The sequence below is a fragment of the Acanthochromis polyacanthus genome, chromosome 8 (genome assembly GCF_021347895.1).
Source record: "Acanthochromis polyacanthus isolate Apoly-LR-REF ecotype Palm Island chromosome 8, KAUST_Apoly_ChrSc, whole genome shotgun sequence".
NCBI classification, from domain to species: Eukaryota; Metazoa; Chordata; class Actinopteri; family Pomacentridae; genus Acanthochromis; species Acanthochromis polyacanthus.
The window spans coordinates 9,764,548-9,785,440 of NC_067120.1; the positions used below are offsets into that span (position 1 = coordinate 9,764,548).

At 41.9% G+C, this 20,893-nt stretch overlaps 1 protein-coding gene across 9 annotated transcripts in view; it reads left to right on the forward strand.

Moving 5' to 3' along the window:
• Positions 1-280: 280 nt before the first annotated feature.
• mef2aa (myocyte enhancer factor 2aa) overlaps positions 281-20,893 on the forward strand; it is a 57,070-nt gene continuing 36,457 nt past the window's right edge. For 8 of the 9 annotated variants that reach the window (XM_051952215.1, XM_022210032.2, XM_051952218.1 and 5 more), the window contains exons 1-2: positions 281-449; positions 16,964-17,178. In XM_051952215.1, the coding sequence (XP_051808175.1) occupies positions 17,125-17,178 (54 nt within the window). In that variant the 5' untranslated portion in view covers positions 281-449; positions 16,964-17,124. Of the gene's footprint in view, positions 450-2,679; positions 2,806-16,963; positions 17,179-20,893 lie in introns of all 9 variants that reach the window. The other variant, XM_051952214.1, reaches the window with a different exon arrangement.

Genomic DNA, 20,893 nt, shown 5'->3' on the forward strand with positions numbered 1-20,893 from the left:
GTATGAGTCGTTTTTCTGTTAGTTAATCGCCATATTTGATCAAATCTATGTATTTAGCTGCCTCATCCTGAAGGTTGAGTTGTTATTGTAAAAAAAAATACATTAAAAAAACATACTTGTAAACCTGAAAACAATCACTTCCTTTCTTTTTAACTGGCATTTTATGAGTTTTCAGAATTAACAGAGACTTTATATTACTTGAAATAAATGTTTTGACTGTGTGTGAGAGAGAGAGGGAGAGAGAGAAATGGGTGAGGGAGGGAGGGGGAGGCAGCTCGTCAGATAAGGGGAGGAGTCGCTCACTGACAAGAGGGAGACTGGCTTTTCTGAGTTTGTCAGCTCCCCCTAAAATAGCAGTCAGCGCGTAAATGTGAACCGAAATTACGTTTATCCACTGGAGTCACCGATATAGAGTGTCTATATACAGCGGGTCGACTTGGGAGTAAAAGGTGAGTAGCGAAAATAGAAACAATGTTGCGGAGTGTGGCGGCGATAGTGGAGCTAACAGTGAGTGAGAGTGGAAAAGCGCAAGAGGGAGACGTAGAGTGGATTTGGGAGACGCTGGGAGACATCTATCTGTCTTCTCCCAGGTACAGGCGGTCGTTTGGCGGCACGTAAAAGTCATATTGTGTCATTTAGGCAGTAAATTGTAAAATGGCGTAAAGAAACTGGTCCGAGTGTGAGGTGAGAGGTGCCGTCAGTCGAGCGCGCTGTTGATATCTGTCAATTGTGAGAAAGTTTTAGTGGATTCGTTGCGCGCCGAGAAGAAGTTCTGCTATAGGTTCTGTTACATGGTCACTTTGAGGTTCTGGAAAACTTTGTCATGTGAGCCAAGTGGTTAAGCTGCACTTTGTCAAACCAGGATCATCGTTTGGGCAAAATAGTAATCAGTGTGTATATAATAACACTGTTGATCCGTCACAGCTCCAGCAGCATACAGTGACAGTGTCAGTGGTGATGCAAGTTGTCTGCAAATTGCATGTTTTCACAATATGCAGCTTCTTAAAAAACATGTAACCTCTTTTAATTAAAAAAAGTAAGTAATTCTTATGTGTAGCTATATTTTGAGCTGTATGTGAAATATTAATAGTAATAATAATAATGTAGAAAAGGAGAAATGCGTTTTCCAAGCTCTATATGATTGTGTATTTCCTCAGTATAGAGTTACAAAAAGTGACTGAATTAACCTCAGCTGATGTAAATGAATTCATGTGAGATTTTTTACAGGTAATCTTGGTGTTCATAGACTTCTCGCTGTACAAGGAGATCACCTGAAGATCCCATATTTTATTAATTGAAGAGGCAGGCAGCGGGACAGTGCACAGCACATAGAAGATTACAGGCAGAGCTTGTGAGCGAGGATCTTTGCTGTCTTCTGGTCCTTTGAATCTCTGGCACTCTGGTGACCTTAACCCCTGGCCAGAGTGTGGAATGGCCAACAGTAACCTGACCTTCTCAAATGTTTCACCCTACATACCTCATTAATATTGTACAGAAGGAGCAGCTTTTATTCTGCTGGAACACAGAAAGCAGCCTGACGTTGTTTAACAAGTTAATGTTGGGGGATTTTTTTGCTCATCTGACATGTCATTAGGTGTGTTTTATGTCAAAATCCAAGAAAATCAAACTATGTAGGAGCATTTTAAAAAGCTGCAATGCATTGTTTACTTGCTTGCATTTAAAATTGATTGCTTTTCCTGAACCGTGATTACAAATGCTTTATTGCTTACAACATTATTCCTTGCTTATCAGGTCAAATAAATGCCAAATTTTATTGTAAAAGCAATTCTGCAGGGACTCTTGTTGTTGCGGCAGTATTAAAGCGTACTTGTATTTTTCACTGTCCTTTTTATGCTGCCACTTTTTCGACAGCATGCATGCTACCATACCAGCTGGTTGCCAGTGATTTCTAAAGCAAAGCATTAAAGCACCCTCCAATCTGCAGTCATTAGCTTCTGTGCTGCCCCAGGCCGCGCCAGTAATGGGCCTTGTTGCTCATGATCCACATCACGTGAGCTCTTATGTCTAATGTGTGGATGAGGGATTCTTTCATCGTGCTGATATGAATATCATTTTAACAATTTATGGCGTATATTAGTCAAAGGGAATGAATATGGAGGCACAGAAAGAGACATCATAAATGTCTTCTTCATGCGTGCCGTGAACTGTTGCTCTAACCTCAGAGACCCTGAATGTTCCACCTCTGCCATCGCACAAACACACAAAGAGGTCTGATAATATTGCTATTAGATTCCGCCCCGTATCATTTAATCAAGGATAGGATGATGTAGTATTGCATGATAGATGGCTGATATTCCACAGTGACTACCACTGTTTATTAAATGTTTTAGCCTTGTTATATGTTGTGTTTGTGTGCCCCTGCATGTCTCTGTAAATGTGCGTAAGTGCTTGTTAGCGTCTTAGCACAAGTTCTCAGTGGAAAGGCAGAAATGAGAGGTGGTGATGGTGCGAGGAATGGGCAGCTGCAGCATCTTTTACTGCACTCCTCATCCCACTTCAATCTCAGTGTCTCAGCTTCTCCTTCCAGGAGAAATGTGGAGTGTGTGGGCGAGTCGGATCTGCAATTAACGCTGGTTGTCAGAAAGAGAATGCTGGCGTTTACACGATGCCTCTGAATCACTGAGTGAAAGTCTTTCTCCTCCACTCTCCTCCTCCCAGGACATTTTTCCAAGGAGGACAAAACACCAGAGAGCTGAAAGCCAAGGATGCATTGAATGAAAAATAAGAGATAGAAGCTGAACATTCTTGGTCCAATAAAGAGGATAGTGTTTCTCTGATTATTTGGTAAGCCAAGATGTTCCTTTATACCACAGATTTAGCAAGAAAATTACACTTATGGATATTACAGTATTATACAATATAATCTGATTGTTGTGTAGATTTAAAATCTTTTGCATGATTGTGAATGTGCTTGTTGAATCCCTTGGCTTTATTTGATATTGTTTTGTGATGCATTGAAGTGGCATCTGCACAGGGCTTGTTATCTATAACAACATTTGGCATAGCAGATTTAAGTGTCGTGTTTTTTTCTTGGGAAAACTTAGAAATTTTTAAATACATTTTTTTTTTGGTTGATTTGGTGGGTCAAAAACCACACTTTTTTCTTAACACATTGATTTTCGTTCCCTTTTTTGTATAGTTTTATTTAAAATACCGTACTATTTCATGTCTGAGTTACACACATTGTTGATGTAAATTGATATATGTATCTATAGATGTATAAATCTCTCTCCAGAAAAACAAAACATCAGAGACAGTGTCACTGTGTAACTATTCGACTTTCTCTTTGTTTGTCTAAAGCGTCTTAGTAACATGATTCATTGTTTGTTGGAGCGCCATCATCAATATGGAGATTCCAGCGTTACCTTGTGAGACCTGGAGGTTGGATGCAGAATCTTGAGCCTGGCAGATAATGTTTTAGACCGCAGTTAACTGTAGACTGTTCCCTGTAGACTAAAGAGAAGCAACTTGCTACTTGCTTTTCTTTTCTTTTCTTTGGTAAACAAATAGCTGGCCTCTTTATACATTTAAAACATATAGTTTCCTTCTGCTGGTGTTGAGTTAGCCAAAAATCTGACCTAAACCAAGAATTAAGAGCAGAAAAGTTGTGGCAATTTGATTTCAAGTTAAGTGATACATTTAAAAAAATATTTTTTGGGGGTGTTTTGTTATTGCCAATTAGATCGCTGTAGATTCGTGCCTGCAAATATCCGGACTGTGGGTGTCACAGTGGGTTTTTGATTTGCACTTGTACCTCACTGCAAAGAGTTCTGTTCCCAGCGTTTGCAGTCGCCTCTCGTATTATATGGTGTCATCAGCCACAAGTATAGGTGTGAACTAGCATGATGTGACTGACGGCATAGACTTGCTAAATGCTACTTACACTTTTTGGGATTTTCTTTAAAAAAGTAAATATATTGATTATATTGAAAAGTAGCAGTCAGATATCACAAAGTCAACAGCTAAAACTCATGCTAAGGTTATTATTTGTCTTAACAAGCGCTTTTAAAAACTATGTAATATAATTAATAAACGCCATAGTGACTGCCTTTGAAGCTCATAGCTTCCTGGTGAATAACTACATTTCACTGGCAGACTCTCCTCATTTGTGCCCTGCTACAGTCTGATGTAAGCTCAGAGGGTGTAAGCATTACTCGCTGAGGTGCTGTTTGTATAGCAAGACAGCTAGCAGTGACCTTTCAACTGTCCTGCCCTTGACTGAGACCTCTGGTGGTAAGCCACCCTGTTTGGCTCACTCAGCACATGTGCTGCTGAGCAGGACAGAGCAGCTTAAGGCCGCACCGTCTTTTCCTGTCTCCCTTGCTCTTTGAAACAAGGCCTGGCTGGACGTCTCTTCACCCCTTCAACCTGGACCACACAGGAGACTCAGCAGGAAGATCCTCAAACAGAGTCGCACTTTAAATCTGCTGTCAGTCTGCTTTCGCCACTGTGATCTTGGTTTGCCTCTCACTACTGAACTCTGTCTGCAACTGCAAATACAAACAAACTTTTGGTTTTATGCTTTCATAGAAACTCAAGCCAGTGTTATATCATAATTATAATGTTTTTTTTAGCTTTTTTTTTGTAACTCACCATGCATATTTTCTTGGTCCCTCAGCTAGCGACCATTTAGTTAAGTTCTGACAGCCTACTTTTTCTCAGAAACAGAAGAATTGCGTATGCACACTGTGTGGTTTTGGGAGGGTTGACTGTGGAAGCATGTGGTGGAGCAAAGGTGACTTTGACAAGTGAAGTCATTTAACACCTTTAAGCTGCCCCCTCTTTCTTCTTTGGCTTTCTGGGCTACAAGAAAAACCCACAGAATCACACTTTGCATCATCTCTAAAGTCAGTGGGCCACTCCTGTATGGCATACAACTCAAAAATGTATGCCATACAGAAGTGTATGCGTGGGCCCTGTGGTTTGGTTAGTCATTATTTTTTAGCTTGTTTTCTTATTGTTGTTCTGAAACAGACATTTGCCAGACGTAATACTAGCGAGCGATGTTGCTTCACAATATTGTTGCGATATCATTAAGTTGAATGAATGTTGAATGCATAAAGCAAAACTGAAGTTAAGAAAGACATCTCTTTGCTGAGTTGCATTTTAACCGCATCTTAATGAGACTTTGGGAAAAAAAACATAAATCAAAGGAATATATTATAATATAATTTACTAGATCAAAAGATCTCCCCATGATTGCTAATATACCCCACTGTATTGAATTCCTGACGCTCTACTGTAGATCTTAAAAAGCGTCTCTCACTGGAGATTTAAATTCTCCGGCTTTGTGGAGTCGATTAAGCGGAAGCATCATCAACAGACAAACAATTGAACTATGTGCAAAGAAAACTTTCTTCACAGTCAGGCAGGCTCTGTGTGATGAAGTGGTTTGAGTTGTTACGCAGCGCTAACATAGGCTATTTGAAGCATCAGTTACAACCTTTATCACCGTTTACTCTACCCTCCCATTATGTTACTCTGGATAGCCAGAAGTAGAACGTATGGGAAAGTGTTTATCAATGGCTGGTGTAGTAATTACAGCTGTGAGACTTGGGTGTCACAGCTCATACATCAAGCTCATTGACTAAAAGTCCAGTAGCTGCTGGAAGGAACAGTTTGATCTCCTGCAACTGGACCAGCCCTGTGGCCTCATGAGCTGCAGGAAGGAGGCCTGGCCGGCAATATCCTTGTTTTTCTGTCTGTCTGAGAAGCCTTGTGAACCAGGACAGCTGGGGGGATGTGATTCCTCCCATTATTCTGCAGTGCGCATCAGCCATACGAACAGGGAAGGGAAGTGACCCAGCCTCCTCTGCTCTCTGGAAGCTGCTCTGGTCCACTGCAGGCCTCTGACTTACAGTTCAAAGTTGTCTTCCTCTCCGCTGTTAGGGCTGAGCTGAAGCAGCAGGAAAACTACAACGCCTTATGCATGCTCTTTTTAGTTAGCGCTCGAGTTGCCAAACAACTGTGCGAGAGAATGAGGTGTAGTTTGTTGTGTGCACAGAATCAGGATGATAAGAACTGTCTTTTTGACCTTTCCCACTTTAAGGGGAAGTTTAAGCCCATTATGTAAAATAATTACATGCCATCATATCATCTTGTGGTTTTTACAGTTCATATGACAGCACACTGTACTCTTTCTTCTTTGCAGTCTGGTTGGGTCATATGTGCAATTTTTACATTTTTATTCAGTTAAAATTAGGGCTGAACAATTGATTGAATCCTAATCGAAATGGCGATTTGAGACAATGCTATTAGCAAATTGCAAGAGACTGCAATTTAGGATATGTGTTATGCAGCAAGTCTGACCCAGAGTTTAAACAGTCGGGTCTTTTATTTTCCAATTCCATGCTGTTCTCCTTGTGTAACAGTCACACTTTTGATGTTGTCTCAAGTGGTAATGCTCCATCATGTTTTAAATGTATTCCACAGTGAATATTGAACTGAAGTTTGACTTTAAAAAAAACGATACCTGAAATTAAATCACATGTCCTGAGTTGAAACCTTTTTTTTAATCCAGGGCATTCAGACTACATTGTCTTTGCCATCTCCAGTCTCTACATTCCAACTCTATAGTGTGACTGTGATTGTGAGTGAGGTGTTGAGCCTGCCCGCTGTTTGTGCGTCTGCCCGTCTGCCTGTCTGTCCTCTCTCTTCCTCCCAGTCCACTTTCCATCTGTGTGCTGTGGGCTGCAGATCTAGGTGAAAATGGTGTAGTGTTTCCACCAGCGTGCTGTTGCCATCCTGTATGCATGTCAGACTGTGTTGTTCTTCGCTTTGTTTCCCTTCTCCCCCTGAACCTCTGTCGCCGGTCCAACTGCCAGGGGTGTGCACAGCATGGCTAGGGATTGAAGGGGGGCGGCATTCATCATTTGCCGCTGGCCCTGGGACTCAAGACCAGAGGCTATCAGCTATCAGAGGCGAGGACTCAGGACTAGAGCCTCTCCAGGAATCAGAAAAGATTCCTGGAGAGGCTGAGCAGCAGCATTACTGGTGGGGGGGCATCTCTGTCTTCCCCTTTCTCTGTCTGTCTCGCTCCCTCTATCAGTGTTTGCACACAGTGTTCATGTGACGGCACATCATCTGATTTAGGAAAAACTGCGGGCTGTAGCTGCAAAAAATACCCCTTTGATTATTTGCTCAGTTAGTGCTGTTCATAGATGTCAATACATATCAAACTGAGATAGGTAAGAGATAAAACAGATCTTCTCTCCTTTCAGATTGAAGTCAGTTTCTGTACAAGAATCAGTAATAAAGAAATTGTGATCTGCCTTGTATATTTTCAGGGATATTCCTGTTGAAACATATCATTCACAAAGCAAATTCAGAACTTCACTGATTATTCAAAATGAAAGCTGTCTAATAATGTGACCTTACTTTAAAAACATAACATTTCACAAACCTAGGTTTAATACTCTGTGCACACACTTCCAGAATCTCTCACTCATACTGTATTCTCAGAAAATGAGTGAGCAGTTCCTCTGTTTGAAATGTTTTACATGAAATGAAGTGTGTATATCACAGACCTGTGTGAGCTCATTAAAGGACTAATTCTATAACATAAATTTGTAAGAAAAAAAATCTGTGCTACTTTAGCTAGCTGCTTCCACTGTTGTTATGACTCATGGCCATCCTCACCGCTCAGATTGCATAAACCTTTTATGTAATGGAACACTGTGGGAAAGAGGCATCGAGTGGAAGATAAAAATGGGAAGAGAAAATCAAATATTTATTCTGAGCTTTTTACTTTTTTTCTTTTAAGAGCAGACATTCTCTGAAAGCAGACAGTAACTATACTCCTAAACAATATGGACTACATGTATGTGTATCAAAAACAGTTATTTTTCCTGCAGTATTCACTATTTATTTAGTAGAATCATCTTGCTGATTATTCAACAGTGGTGGAGAATTGAATATCTCGAAGTTCCGTATCTAATCTGGGTTCCCAGTGTTGAGAAAAGACGTGTTGAGATTGGGTAAATGCGCTGCTGCTGAGACACATTATGCATAACGTCCCTAATATCCTTACACTGTGGATTCCCCCTGGAGGAAGATCTTGGTTCATCTTTGCTGTTTACCATTTCTGAGTTTCGGTCTGTGTAACATCAAAAGGCTGCCATGACACTTAACACAGCTCGCAGGGTTCCTGGGAGGCTGGGGGTGGGGGGGCTGTTTTCTCCCGATGGGGTTGGCATTATTATTGTTCCCTGGTGAGAAGTCCATCTTATGATAGACAACCATGCAAATGGACACATGCCATCCTGCCATATCAGACCACAGTGCCACACTGCAATGCTATGCAAATTTGTAAACCTCTACCACCACGCATTCGTTAGTTTGTATTTGTGCATGCATGTTCGTGCCTCTGTGTGCGACTGCCAGGAAAACACAAAGAGCGATAGGCGACAAAAAATAAGGAAATAGTAAAAATAGAGAAATAATGTGTAACACCTAACTTTATCAGTTAGTGAAAAGTATCACACAGGAAGAGTGAGAAATAGTACTGTTGTGTCGCGTCAAGACACTGACTTGTTAAACTGACACTCTGTCATAAGGAATGTAGGTGATGGAGGGCCTTTGCTCAGAGATATAATTTGTTAAACCAACACGTTAATATGAAGTGAGTAGTTAGCCATTAGTGTGTCATTTACACTTTACAGATATAGCATGGCAAACTTTAGATTGGGTAATTAGAAATTATTTCTAAGGGGGAAAAGGTTAACCTAATACAGAAGTTTCTCAGGTCACTCAAGCTAAAACAATGTTAAACAATAGCAGACTAGTCTAATGCATGACCTTGGGGCTATTCAGGTTACATTGTGTACAGATTTTCAAAAAATAAATATCCAGCAATCTTTTTGAAAAAGCTGTAAGGTTTTTTTAGTTGCACTTTAACAACTCTTTTAATCATCTAGATGAAAATATTCCATCTGCACTATAACATTGTTATATTTAGCAAATTCTCAAACGGGAAGTTACATTTTTGCTTCTTAGTAAACCCGACAAGCTCTTACTCTTATAATTTGTGTGAAAATATAAAACACTGAAGAGAAACATTGATATAACTGATAGTAAAATTTGAGTGATTGATTCAGAGCTATTGACTGATTCTAATCCAAACAAAGATGGTAGTAGTTGTTAATTACCGCCTTTGTTTGAATTCGAAAAACTGAGTTGCAGGTTAATAGTAGTGTTTGTTTTGTGATGGTTTTCCAAATATGTAGATTATTTATTTTTAGTTCTTTTAGGATGCAAATACCTTCAGAACAGCACTAAGCATTCTAAAGAAGCCGTCTTGGTTTTACAAAGATTGGCAAGTATATATATATTTCAGAAAATCGAATGCTCAGCTGTGTAAATTAAATGTAATGCTTATACTTTAGAGGACAAAATGGGTCTAATAGGACACTATAGCAACTGTACTGTACGTCTATGATTTCTCAGTCGTCAAGCACATTCATTTTTAATGAGACATAATTCATCACCCTACCCTTGCATTGAGGAAGTTATCATCATTTCTTTGTTCATAAAAGTTTCACTCAAATATGCATCAAGGGATTTACCTTGAGGAGGAGAGTAGCTTTTCTACATGAAATGGATATAACTGTTAGGCGAGGGTCATCTCTTTATCCTTGAGAAACTGAGAATCCATTCATTGGCTGGGCTTGAAAACCTGACTGACGCAAATGGATCATTGGGAATAGAAGTGTCCCAGCAGTAATTATGTTACAACGCCGCTGCCGCACACTACCACAGAGGTGGGATGGGATGGGCGCGGGGTGCATCTTTTAGTCTTGTTTCCCTTACATCTTTCCACATAGTTAACACAGTCATACTGTCTTCTCTCTCTCGCTCTCATTTTCCTTCTGTCTGTCTTTCATACACACACCTGCTATCAAACCCAAACATATGAAGACGAGTGGAAAGTTTCAGACTAACATTCATCCTTCCCTTCTCAACCGTCTGTTGGATGACTCTTAAAATACGGAAAAAGTTAGCAGCAGATCATGTCACCTATTTGTCACTGTTGTCTACCTGGCCTCTGGATCCCCGCTGCCTTTGCCTGGGAGCCACAGTAAAATGTCTGTTTCATTTTTTCTTCTACTATCCAGGGCTCTGTGGCACTAAGTCACTTAAAAAAGAGACATGAAATTAATGTAATGTCAATGGCGTTTTCTCATGAAACCCCAAGGCACTTAGTCAAAGTCACCTTGCATAGTCCTCTCATCCCCTGACAGTAGTGTGAGAGTGAGATGGAGGATGTCTGTCTGGTAAGGCTGTCAGCATACGGTGTCCTTTGGTTATTGGTTGTTATATCCACTCATCGTCATTCATATTCTGTAGATTGAATACATGTCTGGTATTTATCAGAACAGCGACATCATTTTCATTCAGTTGTCTGTATAATGTGGCCTGCAGTGAGACATTTTCTCAGCGAGAACAGGTTCATCCTGTGGGGTTTTCTTTCCTTTTGATGTCATTTTGGAGGTGATAAGTAGCTTTCCGTCTCCTGGTCCCTGTCTTACAGCACCATCCCCCAGTCCAAGCAAGGTGCTAGCAGCATGGAGGATTGTTTGAACTTGCATTGATCCAATGTGGGATTACAGCTGGGTCATTGGAGAGTTGGACTGAGCTTCCAGTCATCAGTGCAGATTAACCACTCGCTGTCTGCTTGGCTGCCATTTCAGCGCAAGCTCTCACTGCTGGCTTTGTGACTGTCCCTACCGTGCAGGTCACGGTTTCGTTTTGAACAATGCATTTTTATGTCTTACCTAACTGAGTTAGTTCAGATTGATTTAATATGCAGCGGAAAACTATTTCTTAATTACATCAGACAAGAAACACTCTTTCATTGCTTGAATCTGTAAGCAATGCATTAAAGATTCACCAGTCTTAATTTTATAATGTCAGTTTTTTTGCCTGCAAGGTTTCCTTTTGTGCAAACTGTGTGAATTTGATTTTCTTGTAACACCTATTTTAGCCTTTCCTTGAAATGTTATTCAAATCGCTCCCCTGTATGAGAAAAGTCACCCCAAGCAATGCTTTACAGAGGAAGGGGAAGTGCTGCAGAAAGTCCATGTTTTGCACACTGCCCCACCTCTCTCTACATTTCTCAAAGCCTCCTTATTCACTTTTTTTTGTTCGCATGCCCTTGCGATAGCTCTTATTAATTATATCTCATTAGTTGCCTTGGAAACTGAGGTGAGGGAATGTATAACATGAGTTCAAAGAAAGAGAGAAACAAAAAAGAAAGAAATAAATCATGAGAAAAAGCAAGCAAGAAAGAAGGGGGAGGGTGAAGAAGAGGGGATAGAGAAAGTGCTTGTTGAGGGATCAGCCGTGTGTCAGATTAGCATCAGGAGACATTAACACTAGTGATGCTGCTGGGGCCACAATCCTGCCTTTCACTGCTGGAGAGGGAGATAAGCGCACTCTCACAAAAGGGAAGAGGGAGAGAGCGTGAGAGGGCTGGCTTGCCTCCACTCCCCTCAGGCCAACAGCCCCATTTACAGGTACAGCACCTCCTGATGAAAGCAAGAACAAAGAGGTGGATGTTCATTTCCTACTGCGCTGGTGTCAAGGCGCCTTTGAAACAAATCGGTAAAAACTGTGGATTTAGGCTGTTTCGCTTTATGTCTTCAATCTGCCAGGAGATAATCATAACCGAGCCGCAATGTTGACACTTTGAGTTTGATACACTTAAGAACGTTATCATGGATTATTTCACAGAATCCCCATATCAATGCACATCAGATTACCGCGTGGGGCTCGCTGAGAAAATGTAGTTCTGCCATAATCATGTTGTTTCAATGTATATTAACTCGTGCTGTGAGAGCCATGATTCATTCTTATGTAACCGGTGGAGTGTTTGAATAACAAGAAAAGGTCCTCTGCCTACTAATTGTGAAGCGAGTGGCTGAAAGCATCCTGCGCATGTCGTCCAGCCTGTGTAATGATCCTTACAGTAAACACGGAGAGCCCACAGTGAGCGAAGCCACAAGAGATGAGACTCTGTTGTTGTTTAGTCTTGGACCTACATTCACAACGGTAATAAGGGGAAGGATCAGAGGGGAAGGGTGTCCCCAAGGCGGTCCCTCCCTTTCTTCCTCCCCTTCACCTCACCCCGGCTCCCTCGAACTCCCCCCTCAGAGGGCATGTAGAAGGGTCCTGAATAACAGGAAGCGGAGGGGCAGGAAGTTGAGTCTTGTCTGCCCACGGCCTGTGGTAGGATACTGAGGCTAACTCTGCTTTGCACAGGAAGCACAACTGTCACGGCTCTGCACAAGTCTTTGGCTGCTGTCCATCACCTTCAAAGAAGTGGAGACATAGTGAGTGTGTTTCTTTCACGCAAGTCAGAGAGGATGAATTTTCAAATGTAAAACATTGGATGTAAAATTATAGCTGGTGCAGTCTCTGTTGATCTACTTTGGTGATATTACAAACTTGCAGAGTAACAGTGGCCTCACTTTCTGCTCATTAGATAAACCTCGCAACAGAAACGCACAATGTAATTTTGTGTTACCTTTTATATAGGCCAGCAGTTGAGGGAGTAATGCCTCAACTTTGTGTCGAGCGAACACAGGCTTACAAGGAGAGAGGGAGGAGGATGTGCTGGATCCAGTAATTACACTGGGAATTGAGCATGTTTTATTGATTGTGAAAGGGCCAGGCCTGTCACCAAGCCTCCCAGTAGTCCATCTTAAGGGAGGAGGAAGCAGACTGGCATTCCTGTCACTTGACCAGTCTCACACCTCGTCATGCAGAATCAGCGCGGCTCTGGTCAGAGATGACGACGATGCTCAGTTCGTTTTGATTCCAAAACTGTGTGTTTGTTTAACGGCGGGGTACAGTAAGGCGTGTCTTATTGACTTTCTGTCAAGCCGATGTGGCCGTTCCTATGGTGACATGTTCTCTTCACATTGATTTATGTGTTACAAATGTGTGGTAAGCATTTTCAGAAGTGCCGGATTGGTTTATATCGAAGTGGACCAGGTGCATCATATCAAGGTCTTTTTAATGCAATGAAGTGCTGTTAGACAATGTGCTGCTTCGTATGTATGTTGTAGGCATGCACTTATCTGATCTTGTCTTTGGTCAGATACCTGTGGGCTTTTTTTTTCCTAAATGTAAAATCAGTATATGTACTTTTTACTTTTTTAGTATGTGTGTTAATCTGAAGCTCAGACTTTATCTTCTGTAAATAGAAGCAATCATGTGCCGACATGCTATATAGGCTTGTGCACATTTTGTTTCTATTGTTTTGAAAGTTTTTAAAATTGCAGCATTACAATATATCAAGCTAATAGACTTAAAATTGAGAAAATCGGAAACTGCATGGAGTAAATCTTTGCTAATGTTTTCTAACTGCAGAACTCATTTGAAGTTTTACAGAACGGGCCACCACTGTCTTCCTATTAAAATCATTTACTATCCAGCACACAGTGTAAAAACAATTTGTAAATGGAATTAACTGGAAGAGAATTTTCCATTCTTATTGTATGGGTTTTTTCTGTGTTTTTGAAATTCGCAAGAATCAATAATGTATTTATTTAATTACATATGTATTGTTAGTATTATTGTTCTAATACATTACAGATAGTTTCATTGTTTAGTTTACACATGGAAATACTTATCATCAACATCAAAAAGCCTCCCAAAACTTCATATGATCTCATCGAAAAATAAAACTATTTAATTAAATTACAGAAAAGTATTAGCTTTTATTAATAGATTTTTTAAAAAATTTTCTCTTATCTTACAATATTTTTTTTGGTTTGCTGGAGTAATAAATTTACTGGTTCACAATGTTTTTTCTAGTGAGGAAGGCAGAGAAATGTTAGTAGTAGCTTTAAACAACCAACTTTCTGCTGTAAATAAATGGAGAGGAACATAAAACTGTATTTCATGTCAAATAGTGACGTTTCACCCCAATCTGATCACCTTTCAAAGCAAAAATGTTTTGAGCCAATTCGATCTGTGCATCCCTTGTACAGACAAGGTGAATGATTTTGCCTATCTGCTTGTCATTATTCCAAGAATGTATTATTGAGGTGGAAACTTTTTCCGTAGTTTAAGGGTTACTGCGGACATTAAATTTACCACGTGCCTATATGTTCTTGCCGAGATAATCTCATAGCCTCATGTTGTCCTGCTCCTGCTTCTATGCTTGGGTTTCTCCTTTTGCCTTTTCTCCTTTTATGTTTATCATCTTGGTCTCTGTTTCTTACGCACACTCACATGCACAAAGAGCACATGATTTAGGCCATAAACAGATACTCTGTCCCATTCTAACACTCAGGAGAAGTCGGAGTGTCACGCACAAACATGTACCCTGCTACAGTGCAGACATTGTTCTCCTTTGTAATCTGAACATCTTCTGACATGCTTATCTGGGTGGCGGGAGCAGCTGAAAATTTCCCACTTAGTTCTGGAGATTGGAGTTGCATTATTTGTTCTGCAGTGAAGTATGTTGTGATATGCTCACCCGCGGTATAAGATTAGAGTGATCGTTCAAATCCTGAAACTAAGGTTTTGCCAGCAAGCTGTTTTAGGTTTTGACTGACTTTTGATGAATGTGGACACTAAGTTGGTAGCGCGGCACACCTGCAGTCTGAAGCCCCTTTCTCAGCTTGTCATTTCGTATCTGTGCAAGAGAAATGTCATGACACAGTCTATTATTCCTCTAGACTTGAACTGTCCTGCCGTGACAGCTCCTCTGCATAAAGAGAAGGAGGAATGTGCACATGTGTGTGTACGTGTGAGTGGTTTCTCTCTGATGTTTTACTGAACTTTTATAAAATGAGTAAGACTGCAGCATTTTTAGTGGAGCGGATCGTTATTCCAGCTAGAGTACACAGTGCTGACGCTCAAGTTACAGTGAACATATTCACATATGCACACACTCGACAAGCAGAGCTACCTGTGGTCAGTTCTGACCAGCTTCAATAGATGATTACAGATTAGTTCACCTCAGTTAAGCTCGTCTCAACAAACACGAAATTACATTTACATACATCTTACATTAATGCAGATTAGATACCCTGCAGTGGTCAGTTATCTGTCAAGTTTATTACTTGTTTATTCGGCAGCAAGCTGTGAACTTAGCAGTAAAATCAAAGCTCTGTAGCGTGAAACTTGCCATGAAGATCCTTTCTGCCTTAAATGCAAGACAGAGAGAGACAAGATTACTGGTAAAAATGAAAATTTTTGTCACTTAAAATGCAGTGAATTCACTGAATGAGTCATAATATTGCTGCTAAATTGTTACACTTAAAATAGTGTGCTGTTTACACTAAAACAGAGTTTCAGTGTGGCCCAGGTATGTCTTTGGGGGAACTGACACCCTCCGCTGTGTGCTCCCTCTAATTTGCTCTGTCAGTTTGTGTGTAAAATGGTGAATGAACAAGAATATCGTCATTCTCCATGGTCTGTTGTGATGTGGTTTGGGGAAATTCTTTGTGGGGGTTCAGGCAGTTACTTTCCTGGCTCAGACAGGCTGTGCGTGGGTAGTTAGCAAGGTGATCTCAGTCAAGTTTGCCTACAGTGGAGCCCCGATTCAGACAGCCAGACACCATAATGCCAGTCCATCTGTAACCCATAATGACCGTGTGCCACTGGAACTGGTCATTTTCGTTTTCACTGCCAATTCGACCCATGGCTTCCTCGCCTCGCAAATGCTGACTGCATCTAATGACCTGAGTTGTTAACCTTTCTACATTTGTACTCCCAGGGGAAATGCAGTTGTTTAGACATTTTCTATTTGCTGGGTGTAAGTGATGGATGCGCCTCCAGGGAGGAGGCTATATCTCTTCTTGCAGAGAAGCAGAGACAGGATAGAGTTAGACATTCTCTGGGGAACACTGTGGTCTGAACCACTGGCCAGGTTACAAGCTCATGTGGGAATATATCCCCAATTCTCTTTATCCCCCTGGCTTCTCCTCCAATCCTGGAGATTTCAACTAGCCTACTGTAAACACCAAACTGGGTGCTCTCTTAATCATCTGAAGAGAAAAGCTGGCATAGGCGTGGGTCAGGTCAGGAAACGTTGCTGTTGTGCGTGCAATGGATGGTAGCCAAATGTTTTACTGTTCATGTGAACTTAGAATAAACTAGATTTTGTTGCAATATTAAAGCCAAAGATCAGCATCAGGGAACAAATGCTGCTTTGGTTTCTTTGAAAGGTTTTGATGAAAGGATTTATACCATTCGTGTCTGTGACGCAGCTGATTAGCTTAGCTTAGTGCAATGAACCTGGTTCTGTCCAAAGGTAACACATTTTGCCTATCAGTTTAGAGGTTACTGAAACACACCAGTTGAAACCAGTTGCCAGGCAACGACAGGAGACGGAGGTACTCCGAGTCAAGAAACAACCCAGAAAATAACCCTTGATAAGGCAGGGAATTGTCATTTTCACTCTAAAGTTTTTTTTGTAGGTGAAGCATGGTTATCACTTATCAATTATTGAGCTTTAGAGATGCTGTTGATATTTTGTAACCTTTGGATGAAGCCTGACTAGTTGGCTTCGCCATTAATGCATTATTGGCTTTAGCTGTGACATCAGTCTTCTCATCCTCTGCCAGAAAAGGGAAAATTTGTATTTTTCAATTTCAAGCAGTTTCCTTAAAAACTAGGTCTCTAACAAAGTCTTTCGAATTATCAGATTATTCTCCATTAATGTTTCGATCTTTGTGTGAACCAACTAGTCACTAAGACGTGTATGGCTTCAGCTGTCTCACAGAGTAGCTGTTTTTCATTGACTTGAGCTGTGGTTCAAGTGCAGCAGTAAAGGAGATAACAGCATGCCATGTGGGTCTCGTACTTTCTGAATGTGCTTGAGAACAGAACACAGAGCCCTCCGGAGCTTTGAAGTGCCTAAGGAGACATTGTTGAGTGTCAAGTTAACGTTCTGCTCTTCTCTCTTTCTCTTTTGGTCCTCTTACAGATTGTGGTGTGGTCTGCTGAAGAGAGCATCGAGAAGAGTGAAAGGGTGTATACAAGAAAAGAAGAGACTGTTGCACAATGTACTAGGAGAGTGGGGCGAGAAAGCGTGTTGTTTTTCTGATATTGTAGAGGTGTCAGAGAGACCCAGGAAAGGACACAGTCATGGGGCGGAAGAAGATACAGATCACCAGGATCATGGATGAGAGGAACAGACAGGTGAGTGGGACGATCAATTTATCAATCCTTTATGCATATGTGATGTACAATGCCTATAGACTCGTATTCTCTTAGCTTCTCTCACAGGATGCTTCTGTATCTTTACTTGCTTCTCCGTCCCTGTCTGAAGGTTACAGTTTTCCTCCTTGCCTTGGACCAGAGTTCAGCAGCTGTCATGGTGTGCATGGATCTAAACAGACATACCTCCCTCCCCAAAGTCCCAGCCAGCTGAACAGGGACCATGACATTTCTTTGTCAGTGCGGTCGTATTTACAGACATGATTCCCCTGCCACCCTGCAATTTCAGTCGGAGAACTTGATGAGGCAGCAGGAGCGCTGGGCTGCAGTGGGGGCCTCGTGGCGTGGGAGTGAACTGAGGGTAGCGAGGAGCACAGCGGGCCGCCTGTGGCCTCCCCACACTGTAGGGCTTGTCCCCTGGCCTGGCAGCACTGGCTGGGCCCCTTCGCTGTATCCCTGTGTGTTTGCAGCTGTTTGGTAGTAATTAGGAGCAGCCACTGCACCACAGCACCCTCTCATTTGCAGGGTGGGTCAGAAGGACACACAACACCCTTCTTTGCCTTGGCTACTCTGGTTCTGGCTAGCCACAAAGAGGGAGAGAGCTGGAATTCACTCTGTCTGCTCATGTTAAATATAAACTCCTAAACAGCAAAACACTGTACAAAACAGCCTGGGTCTGTTTGAAACAAGAATAACAGGCGTGTATATCTATAGCAAAGATGTTGGGTCCATTTCTTTTTTAGCTGCACTACCTCTGATTTAATAGCTAAGTTAAGAAACTGAGTGTTGTTTTTGATGTATTATGCCAGTTTATGAGGACTCATAGGTTTCCTGTAACCATCTGGTTAACACCATCTTAGAATATAATTAATTGTACAGTAATAGCCAATTGGTACTGTCACCATGTTTCTGTCTGTTAATGTGAGGGTAGCGGTTCAGTCAAGTGCAAAACAAAAATCCACAGTGTGGGCCAATTATCAGTATAACACCTGGCTCTGGGTGGGATCCAAATAGGGGGGCAGGAGAGGAATCACTCCTGGCTCAGTGGTGGTATCTACACTGTAGGCAGTGGCCTGTGAGATGGAAAGAGAGAAATTTACATGAAAACAGGCTGTCATCTGATCGCTAGGTGAGCAACTCTTCAGATGATCCATTCTTTACAATGCATATATTAAGGGAGTGAGGGGAGACATTTTGCTCTATTGTTTCCGCGAAAAGTGGAAGCTGCAGCGAGAGACATTGCTTATTATTAATGTGTCCCCCAAAGTCTAGTGTTTGGATCAGATTTTAAATGTCTCACTGTATAATTTGTGAGAATATTTATCAGCAGAGCACAGGCATTTGCAGCTTGCTTTTAGTTGGTTTTAGCTGGGTCAGCAGAGAATCTGCTGTGACAATAGACTGCTGTGCTAAAGTAAAGCTTTGGTATAAAGTGATGTATGTGTGTGTGTATCTTGGTCTCTTTTTTTCCCCGTTGGCCATGAAGCACACAGTGCCATCTCCCCAGGGCATGCTCCTAACCAAGAGGGAATAGCCATTAGCATATGGTCCCCATTGTCAGGAGACAATTTGAATCTTTGTCTACGTCATTCTGCTATTAGCCTTCCACACTCTTGCTAATTAGATAGTATTGCTATACAGGATGTTGTGTGGGGACGACAGGGGCTCCCTTGCATTATCCCTGCAAGTGTTTTAGGAGGGCTGTTAACCTTTCAAGATTTATAACGCAAAGCGTGGCACAGGCTGAGAAGGCCTGTAATTGCACAATCTATCAGACCTTGAGTGCAGAGTGAAGCGCAGGCAGTGAACTTAGCTGATATATTTATATTTATGTTGTAAAGAAGCGTATTGCGCAAATATGACAAGTGAGATAAGATAATAAAAATATTGTACCATTGTTGCATACATCATGTGCAAGTAGCACTATTGTGCAGCTTGTTCACAGAAAAGTGTCTTTCTGCTGTGTGGCCCTGCAGAGGAGTGCAGACAGTAACATGAAGGCAGCGGAGGTCCTGTCATGCATACTAGAAGTCTGCAGCGAGCTAGTTCCTGTCTGATGCTCTGCATAAGTGATGGTCCTACATCACAGCAGCAAAGTTATCAGCCAGAGTGACTTCGCTGACCGCGAAAATGAATGCTAGACAGCAATCAGGCAATTGTCCAGTGTGCATTATTCTCCTCATTTACTATATTCACAGCAATTACTACCCTTTAAAACACAATGGGATAGATCATGCACTGATCCAGGCATGCTTCCATTTTTCCCCTTTCCAGTTTCTTACAGTGGACTGAGACATACCAGTAAAATTTGGCCTCCAAGAAGAGAAGGCTGGTGTGCTTTCTGACTTTGGAGGTTTGGAACTCATGATTTGTGCAAAATAACAGCAGAAGCAGTGGCACCCACTGAGCATATTCAGGGTCTTTCACCTACTTCCCGGAGCAGCTGTCATTGTCTGGATTTGCAGGGGGAAGGAGAGAGAAGCGAGGGTACACAGCAGTCTAGTAAGTTAGTGTAGGTGTTGCTGAAGCCTAGTGAGCAGTGTCTGCTGACGTCCTCTGGATGCCATTAAGCTGGCTCACTGGGGGTAATTGTCCAAGTCATTAAAAGTTTGATGATTTTGCTGCTGGGTGGAGGGTTGCCTGCCCTTGCTGTGGCTCATTTTGGATTTTGCTCTGGCACGTCAGATGCCTGTAGGCACAGAGTAGCTCTCTCCTCTCTCACTTACTCTCCAGGGAGCAACACAGCGCATACCTCCCATTTTTCAGCTTTCACTCATTCCTGAAGTTCTGAGTGGTCATCATTATTTTTTTGACAGGTAAAGAGTTTGTTGATAGACAATGGTGAGAACAGAGGGAAATGGTTCAATGTGACAGCCAGTGCATATATTATCACTGTTCACGATATATGGGGGTTCAGTAAAACTGTGCTGAAGCAGCAAAGCATGAATTTGAGTGTTACAGAGAACTTGTACTTCGAAAATGTGGGGCTGCAAAGAATGATTGATTTCAGCGTAGATTATCGTGTTTGTAAAAGTCCATAAAGCAAGTAAATATATGCTAATTCTAATCCTCCTGCATGGAAGAAAATCAATTAATTCTTTCAAAATGCTCGCTTTTAGGTGATGCAAATTTTTAATCGACAACTTAATCAACACAACAGACTCTCTCAGTTACTCTTTCCAGTGATTTAAACAGGTGAATTGTCCTTAAACTGGATAATTCTTGTTATTGATTTGAGATATTTCCAGGAAACCTTTTTACGTTTTGTTAACCAGCATGTCATCCTCTCCACTAAACAGGATCAGTCACGGCTACTGTAGGTTTCAAGGTCAATCCCACCCGCTGGATGAGGCCTTTGCGCCCTCACTTGTCCACATGGGGATCCTGGGGCTGTCCTCTCTCCCAGAGAGAGCTGATCCAGGCAGACAGTCGCGGTGGCCCTGGCTTGTCTCCCAAGCCCGCACACTCTGCCACTGCGGAGCCAGGGCAGCAGCCACAGGGCCTGGGTCACTCTGCCAGCTGGTGCCAGACCTCACTGTCTCTCAAGCCAGCTCTCATGTCTGCCATGGGGGCCGTCAGAGGTGACATGAGGTTCTAATAAGGCCGCTAGCTCCTCACCCCTCTGAAGGTGTTAGTGACTCAGGCATCTCCTGCCATGCCCCAGTCACAGCTGCACTCTCAGTCCCAGATGTCTTGT